The following is a 9,046-nucleotide window of genomic DNA, read 5'->3' as shown; positions in this document are numbered from 1 at the left end:
GGCTTCTCTTTGCCTTCTCTTCACTGCCCTGAAGTTAATAAGCCTGTTCATTTAAAGGTATTTTTGCACTCTCAAATATAAGTTCAATACCTTTGGAGATCAGTGTGCTGTGCAATCTTTTCTGTCTCCCTGCAATGCCAGCTATTTTTATGTGGTAAATGTAATCGGAAACATAGGCTGAATTCTTTTGTAAACCTCTGTCTTGGAGGTATATGCAAGAGAAAGAACACGTGTAAGACAGGTGTATAATCTGTGTGAGAGAGCTGCATTGCATGGCCTGATTACATGAAGAGTCAGTGTCCCAACTCTTAGTGCTTTTGCTTTTACAGACTCATCTGGAAACAGTTATCTTGGATATTTTTTCTTGAATGGACTTTCATGTTTTCTATTGTAATCTTGTGAATATTTTAATACACTCTTTTTTTCCCCATTACTGGTTTGCTGGTCAAGTCTTACCTGGTTAGGGAATGGGAAGGGAGGGGAACTGAAACACACCACCTCTCTTTCTGGCAATATTCTTCAGCCACTGCAGACTGTCAGCTCAGCAAACACCACAGCTGGAGAGTTCACCATTTGAACTAATACCCTGCATTACCACTTCACCTAGGAGTACTAAGAAATCCAAGTGAAACTGTAGCACAATATGCATAGGAGAGACACAGCTTCATGGCAGAACAGCCTCTGAAAAAGGGGAGCTGACAAGACTGACAGGTGCATGTCTTGTCAGAATGGAAAATGTTTTCCTTAAAGGATCCTGCTCAAATACTTGGCACAGGATAATAGACCGTTATACATAGGGTGATAAAGGAGGCGACAGCAGTGCCACAACAAGGTGTTGTACCTCTTGTAACTATAAAACCGTTTCCTTCCCTCTCCACCTGTGCTGTGCAGGAATGGTAACTCAAATGGGACTGGGGGCAAGTAGGAGAAGACTTAGTAACAGGACTTTGCAAAACTCCAGTATTTCAAGGCCTTCATTTTCCTGAAAGTTGAATACTGAAGAAGCTACTCTGTCCCACAGGTAGCTTTTTCTCTCATAAAAATTCCTGACTTCTGGTATGGACTCATGGCTTTGGTGGAACAGGTCTTAAAGAACCTGCCATGCTCTGAGAAAAATTGCCTTACAGGAGAGTAAGTAGGGAGAGACTTTCAGGGAAGGCTTCAGTGTTTATTTCAAACATGCCACAGATGGAACCAGACCCATGCCTCTAGAGCTTTGGAGAACTGACATGTATATGTTTCCTGAGTGCACAGCTTCACAGGAAACTGGTATGTACTTAAGAAGGGGGTGAAAGAGCAGTTTTGGCTGGTTATTTTTCACAGTCCCAAGAACAAAGTACTTAAATGCACCAACCTTCTGCCTCTAGCTGTAAAGGATGAGAGAAGCTAACATAGCAGTGGCACATACAGGTTGCCCTCCTCTTGTTAAAGATGGCAGCAACTGGGAAACAAATGAACATGTACATAGCTGAAGCTGAAAAACATACTCTTATCCTCCTGCAGTTATGGTAAAACTCCACCCAGGTCTGACCATGACACAAAAGATCATTTCAGTCAGAGGCTCTGGCTGGCTGTCACCAGTACTATGTCACTCCTGGCACTGTCAGGTAAGTTGGGGCCCAGCAACTCACTCTAGGCACAATCTTTCTTTTAAAGAGACAATACTAGACACACAATTTTACTTCAGTTTAAAAGGCTGTACTTTATTTAAATGTATAGAGATACTTTTGTTATTTGCACTTAGAAAACATTTGCTCTCTAAATATTTAAATTTCCTCTTTCATTTTCTCAGAGGAAAAAACATTAAAATTAGTGAAGCTAGGTCCCATGGGGAAGGATTTGTGCGTTGTTGAATTTGACTTGTTGAGTTAAGCATCTCTTTGCTGCACTTACTCTTGTTTTGCTTTTAGTTCCTGGTTATACCTAGAGGGGGGGAAAAAAAAAAAAGAAAAAAGCACAGAGTAAGACTAGAACATCAGTTACAGTAACAGTGTCTTCCTAACAATGTGTTCAGCAGAGTTTTAAAATTACAATGGACTTGAGGGCAGTAACTCAGGATGAGATAGTTTAGTTCATGTAAGAAGTTCCAAATTACTTTTGACTCATTCCTGGCCAGTGCTGAAGCCAGAGAACTCCCTCAAAAACAACAACAACAACAACAACAATAATAATAATAAATTAAGATGATGCTCTGCTTAAGAACACTTTGATTCAGCTGGAACTGACATGATTCCACACTGTAAGCTGATGGAAGCGCAAAGCTCATGAGGAGGAGAAAGCCTATCCTCTTTGTCAGCCAGATCTACAGCTTTTAAAGAATGCTTTAGACCTAGAAACTACAGCTTACACACAGCATTCCTTAAAACATGTTCTGGCAATATTGAAAATATTTAAAGCATCACTCCCACTCAGTTGGAAAACTAACAACATAACAAAAAGTTCTACAACATTCAATTAATTGTTCAGTTCCTCTCTCCTGTTGTACTGACATTGAGGCTGGCAGAATTTATAAATTCCTGGTTAAGATGAGGTGACCTGAATGCTTAGTTGCAGTAAAATAGCCCTTCTTAATACATACCTCCATATTCTGAAGAGTTGAGAGCCACCAGCACAGCCAACAAAGAAGTTTACAGCAAACAGACTCCAGTTTTTAGGAATAATAACTAGAGAGTACCTTGACCAAATAAGGCCTGTTGAATGAGAGGGAAAATTTAAAGATGTTAAGTCTTTACAGTGAATATTCACGGCAGACAGCAGTGCAGCAGTCCATGTACCACTGCTTCCGAGTTCTTTTAACACATGGAAATTCTTTCCAGTTATGTTAGTATAATTACCCTAACATGGTTTAATCACTTAAAAGTGTTTTTAAAAAGTTAGTATATCCTCCAAGATATAGTGACTTATCAGGTCAAAACAAGTCACTTACTGAAGTGAGTGGTGTCATTGTAACTTAAGGGATGAAACTCCACTCAAAATAACTTGTTCTGGACAATTCCAAAATCAGAGATGTGTAGAAAACTGTTATATAAACACAGAACTCTTACAGATTTAATAATAAGAATAGATCTGTACCAGAATTATCATCTGACAGCAATACTGAGAGCTAGCAAATTACAGTTAATCCTTTTTTATAGAAGTGGATTAGTACTGATGGAGGATTTGGAAAGAAGTGTATACAGTTTTAGAGAGGTTGCTGTGTGAAACTATGGAGTAACTTTGGCTTTACCTGTGGCCATTAGTACTGCAGACTGTGCTGTGCTGAGCTTTTCTGCTGGTCTGGTCATATCAGCCATTCCAGCACATACCAAACCCTGTAAAGAGAAATTCACTGAGCACCAGTCCAATACCAAGATCTCCTGTAACAGATCAAATGCTTTACAAGGGAAAGTTGCTTTGTAGTTCAGTGCTTATTCTATAAGCATCATGCAGGAGACGGAATATGAGCAGAGTAATTAAAACTCTCAGAGACACTATCCACTTCTAGTCCCTTCTGGTAAGAATAAGAAGAGAGTTATGGGGGGTGCAACTGGCTCGCAATAAACTCCCAGGCAGTGGCAATTTTGTATTAATTTAAGAACAAGGTTAATTTAAAGTACACAGATTTTTCTCAATGTGTGTACACAAATTTCTTCAGCACAGCTGCTTAAGAAAGCAGTAGAAAAAAATCCTGGTTTTCATGCAACAAGTAGAAACAAGGCACTTCTTTCTAAAGCTCAGGCTAAGATACTACTGTTAAAGATGTAGGTGTGGCACCATATTATCTTCTGTCAGCTTCATTGGAGGAGGTGAAAGTGCTTTTTTTTTTTACAATATAATTTCAGCAAAAGTAGGAAACTTACAGATTAAGTGAGGAATAGCTTGGCTGATCTACTTGACATTACTAGCAAACACACTCCTTCATTTGTTTGGTTGTGTTATTGCCCTCTACTGGAAATACAATTTCATGTTCATGTTACAGGATTTCACAAAGAAAACCCCCATAAAGAAGCCCAAAATTCCAAAAGTGAGAGAGTACTAATGCTTTTTATTTATTGACTGCCACTAAGGACTTATTTGGCTCCAATCAGGAAGCCAGTTTTCAAGGGCAGAGACTTGAGGCCACATGCTCTCTCCCTTCTAGGACCAGTACTGCTGCAGCAGTGCCACCGAGGTGCAGGCTTCCAGCACACTTGGGTAACAGCAGTAAATGTGCCTTTGCCACGTAGGGGGAAAGTAATTTTAACTTCCCAATGAAGAATTTCCTGCATGTTCACAAAAGAAAAATTGTCTATAAGCTCTTTTGATACTGCAGCAGTTGACACAAGCCTGCTCTGAAGAGTTGGCTGCATGCTCAGGCTCAAGAGCATGTTGCCTGGGAAAGTTAACCATGGTTATTGCAGCTCCAGTTCAGATTAACAAAGAAATTTAAGAGCATAATGCCTATAAAGTGGCCTATAAAAAGTTAGCACTGGCAAACTTAGGAACCAGCTGGCAATAGGAAGAGCAGGCTACACCCTTGCTTGTTATCAAACAAGGAGATCAAGCAGTTTTATGATTATTTTATTTTATTGGCACCAATGCAGCAAGTACTGGTTGAAGGAGTAAGGACGAGTATAGTGAATTAGGAGGAAGCACATACTTCACCTGTGCACAAGCACATCCAAGGGTTGTAACCAAGTAGGAAGCAGAACTGGATAGGAAGCAGGGAGCTACTGAGCCAAAATGGCAGTTTCCTTTTTTCTTTAGTTTTCTCAAGATTACCTTGCAATCCAACATGCTTTAACCTGCTTTCAAACGATAAGGCTTAGGAATTGCCTGCCTTAAGATATGCTCCTGTCTTAAAATTCCTCAATCACAGAAGAAATACAGGCTTTAAGAGTTTTCAGTTATGCCAGTTCACACCTACATTGAGCAACAGTTAGTGTTTCACAAAAGAAAGCTTCTGTGAAGGTTTCAGTGAAGAGTACAATTTTTCCACAAAGCATTTTTCCCTTGTTGTATCCCCTGCATGTTGTACTATATGTTATTAAGGCTAATTTTGTTAATCTCTGTATAATAAAAATGCGAGCCTCAGTGTGAAATCTTTCTGTAGGCTCATATAGCTGCTGGGAAACGACTGATTGCTCAATGAGCTGCTGCAGATTGCCCTCTGATTGACATCCAGACACCAGCTGGCATCTTATACTTACCCATTTCATAATAGGTGCCCAGAAGAACACTGTTTTGGGACCTGAGGGAAGAGGAGAGAAAAAAGAAATTATTGACTGAAATGTGGCTGCTGTAATACCCACAGCATGTTTCAGGTTTTTTTGTTTGTTTTTTGTTTGTTTTTTTTTTTAAATAATGAATTGTGTGTATTAGCACAGTCTCTACCACTGTACAAACTTTGTCACCTAATACTCATAGTTGGTCAACTCGGTACATCAACCTTCAGTTGTGTAATCACTCAGTCCACCTATTTCTGCAACAGATGAGTAGGATTTTGTATTTCCATTTTTAAGCAAATGAGGACACTAGAGCAGACAAATGCATTTATAATTCAAAGAGTTAGGATAAGGTCTAGGAATAGTGAAGAAAAGTTTCTATATAATGAATAAAAGTTACTCTACAGGTGGACTAACAGAATTAGTATTTTAAATCTTTGTGAACTGAATATTGTAAACTAAAACCCCAAAATATTTTATTACTGGTACTGTAACAAGTCAGTCCCTCAGTGCCTTCCCAAATCACAGCTCACCTCTTTATGATACAGAAGACATGTTCCACAGCAGTATCAAATGGTAAAAGTGAGAGTACAAATTGCAAACATAAGTAGCAGTGAAGTCACAAGGAGAGTGTCCTCATTCACCTCTGATCTGCACCTCTGAATAACCATGTATTTCTAGCAGAAACGATGCTTCCTACGCAATCAACACTACACCCCAGTAATCTACAAATAGGCAAAGGAGGATGGTGGGGGAAGAGGACAAAATCTAGAGAATAAAGGGAGTAAAAGTCAATGGAATGGGAACTGAGGGGAAACATCTCTCTTGCAAATACGTATATCTTACAGCAGTGCTAAAATAGCAACTGGCTGATTAAACAAAGTGCTGTAATGCACACCTGCAATGTGCGGACTGCCAACCATGCCTGAAATCATTAATCTAGGACTACTGCTCCAAGTCTTAAATGAGAGGCCACGATCCAAAGTATCAAGGCACCACACTGGGAGACAGTCAGGACACTAGTTCAAATTTCTTTAAAACATTTCAAGTTTTAGGTCTCACTAGGCCACTTCTCAGCATTCTGATAACATGCAAGTTGAAGCCAAGTTTTCACTGTAATATGTTACATATTATGAGTAAAGTTTTAAAATATAAATAATAAACACTAGGACTTTGCCTACTTGCTTTTTATGTGAGCTAATTTTTCACTAACAATTCAGCCTTAAAAAGGCCTCACAGTAACTATTTATGCTCCCTATTTTAAGAGCTTGGGAAAAATTAACTGGTAGGTTTCTCCAGCAAGGACCTGTGAAACAACTCATTGTTTGGAGATAAGACTGTTACAAATACCAGTTGCTCTGTCACCTTAAAGCCAACTATAGAAGGGCAGGGCAAGTACAATGCAGAATGCAACAAAAACTGGCTTGGCAGCTTTGCATAAAACCCTCTTATACCCACAACTGCTTGTGACAGCAATCAAGTTCCAAGTTGCAGTTAATAACTACAAGAACCACATTACTTTTCATTTGGATAACTGAAGATCTCTACCTATACAGGATTTAATATTTTTTTAGGATGCATGGGATTGTGCACTGGAACTGTCTAATACTGTTGCATAAATACGGCTCAAAATAAAGTTATAAACTTCAGTTGCTGTTCTCTTAGGCAGCTACTTAGAATGTCAGTATCAGGCAGCAAACACAGCTCTTTATAAACCAGTCTTACAGAGGTCTCACAGAAGTAGCTTTCATTACTATAATCTATTTTCTTGAAAACACAAATTCAGATTTGGAGCACTGCAGAATGTAGGGTGAGTATACATTATTGAATCAACATTCCCTAAACAACTAGTAAAGTTTTCAAGAAGACTGACATTAATTTTTATTGATAATTGATAACCAGATAATTTAAAACTGCTGACTGCAAAAGTAAGAAGCAACTGAAGACAAATAAAGTACCAAGCCAAGCTTGTTATAAGGAAGACTGTCAACTGCCATCAGCTGAACTCCTCCTCCCCCGGAGGTGCGCTAGCAAGCACCGGGCCAGAGCAAATTCTTCCCAGATCCTGACACCTAGGATTTTTCGAGGATGCATGTGACAGCAGCACAACAGAGCAGGCACATACCAGAGGCTAATTTGGATATTCATGTCCATGTCCCATTTATAGAATTTAGTATTTCCATTAATGGGAAGAAGTCTTTGTCCCGGATAGTTTAGTTTAATCAGGCAAAGTGAACCAGAGGCCAAAGGAGAAGGAGTACAAGCTCAGCCCGTGCTTCCTGGTGTCTGCCAAGAGCAATGTTCCCCACTCTGTGACAAGCAGGGGAGTTGGCGTGCTGTGCCCCAGGCCCTTGACTGTTCTCCAGCAGCCTCGCTGTGTGCAATGCCAGCCAAAGAAACAGCTTTCCAGACCATTCCATTGTTTTACTGGAAGCTTTCATTGTGCCAGAAAAGAAGTAAGCATTGTTCTTCATTTCTTTCAAGTGATTTATAACTTCATGACGATGATAAATATATAAATATTTTCCTAAATTAGACTAGAAACTCAGATACTACCAGAAATAAAATGTGAGCCTTTCATTTTTAACCTACTTGTTTTGCAATCAGAGTGACATGTATGGCATAAATTTCTCACAGACCCACGTTCAAGACCTTCAAGGCTGAAACAGAAGTGGCAGAGGTTCAGTTTCAATACCTGCTTGCTCTGTGGCTTTTCTGACACCATCAGGAGGGATTATGGCAGATATATATATGTATATACACATACATACCTAAACACACATAGTCCCTAAAAACTGGGTTTTGTTTTTGTTAATTTAATCACTCTGATGGTGAATAAAAGCAGTCCACAGGCAGTTCTGTGAAGTGAAACCTGCAAGAGAACCTTCAAAACCTTTTTCAATTAGTACTGCAGTTCTGATGAAGAACGATCACAGATATTCCCAGTGCTCTCCACATCTTGTGTTCAGTAACAGCAGCTGCAAGCTGACACATTTCACACCAAATGAATGTGGCAATCAAAGGCTCGGTTGGCACCTTTACAATGGAAGTGCAAGGCATATTGCCTCTGTATATACAAAAGTTAAATTCGGTCTAGTGAATTCAGTACAAATCAGACATTTCGATAACTGCAGTTTTCACTCTTTGAACTGTAACTTCTTTGAAGCAACAACTTTCATTTCAAGAGAGAATTGTTTTGAAGGATGGAGGGACAGGCTAAAAACTAAAGCAGTGATTATTCCAGGTAGGTGAAGAGTCAAGGATGCATATCACACTGAAACAAAACAGAGGAACCAGCAGCCTATGGAATTCTCGAATTTTATCAAGCTCTCTTTTTAACTACCCTGTGCGATTTGTTTACATGGCAAACACCACCTCGACCGCACCGAAGCAGATCATTTTACAAGAGGTTTCTCCAGTAGTACAGAAAAACATGTTTGCTCAAGTAAGGCCAGATAAGGGAACTTCATTTGAGGGAAGCCTGAGCCCTTCCGTTCCCAGAGGAGCGCTCAAGCTGCGTCCGTGGGTTCACCAGGGGCACGAGCTGTCTCCGGCAGGAACGCGGGATTAAGCAGGAAGAACAGAAAGCGAACAGCAGCCCGACCGACGCCAGAGTCACGGCAGCGCTCCCCCCTGCCTTTCCGACGCGACCGTTTGGAAGGAGCGGCTGCTGGAGCCTTCGGGCCCCTCCGGAAATCCTCACGGCCCCCGGATCGGGATCCGCCGGCGCCGTCGTTCCCGGGATCCCAGCCCGAAGCGACGCTCCAGCGCCCCGGGGTGCAGCGGGAGCCCCGCACCCCGCAGCACCCCCGCGTTGTTTATTTCCCCCCCTTCCCAAGCAAGATACGTTTCCCACGGGCGAG

The 9,046-nt window shown here is 40.7% G+C and overlaps 2 protein-coding genes across 2 annotated transcripts in view; one reads left to right on the top strand and one right to left on the bottom strand.

Annotated features, from left to right (window-relative positions):
* Positions 1 to 1,694: 1,694 nt before the first annotated feature.
* MPC2 (mitochondrial pyruvate carrier 2) lies at positions 1,695 to 5,210 on the bottom strand. Its single transcript, XM_010005476.1, has 4 exons — positions 5,169 to 5,210; positions 3,227 to 3,311; positions 2,579 to 2,690; positions 1,695 to 1,923 (listed from the first exon to the last, which is right to left on the bottom strand). Exons 1-4 carry the CDS (start codon positions 5,175 to 5,177, stop codon positions 1,890 to 1,892), a joined length of 240 nt encoding a protein of 79 aa, XP_010003778.1. The 5' UTR covers positions 5,178 to 5,210; the 3' UTR covers positions 1,695 to 1,889.
* Positions 5,211 to 8,445: 3,235 nt separating this feature from the next.
* DCAF6 (DDB1 and CUL4 associated factor 6) overlaps positions 8,446 to 9,046 on the top strand; it is an 89,677-nt gene continuing 89,076 nt past the window's right edge. Inside the window, exons 1-2 of the mRNA XM_010005501.1 lie at positions 8,446 to 8,628; positions 8,685 to 9,021. Of these exons, the coding sequence (XP_010003803.1) occupies positions 8,446 to 8,628; positions 8,685 to 9,021 (520 nt within the window). The remainder of the gene's footprint in view (positions 8,629 to 8,684; positions 9,022 to 9,046) is intronic.

This window comes from Chaetura pelagica, unplaced genomic scaffold (assembly GCF_000747805.2).
Source record: "Chaetura pelagica isolate M959 unplaced genomic scaffold, ChaPel_1.0 scaffold39, whole genome shotgun sequence".
NCBI lineage: Eukaryota > Metazoa > Chordata > Aves > Apodiformes > Apodidae > Chaetura > Chaetura pelagica.
The sequence above is the reverse complement of the archived record's forward strand: the minus strand, read 5'-3'. Positions and strand labels throughout refer to the sequence as shown.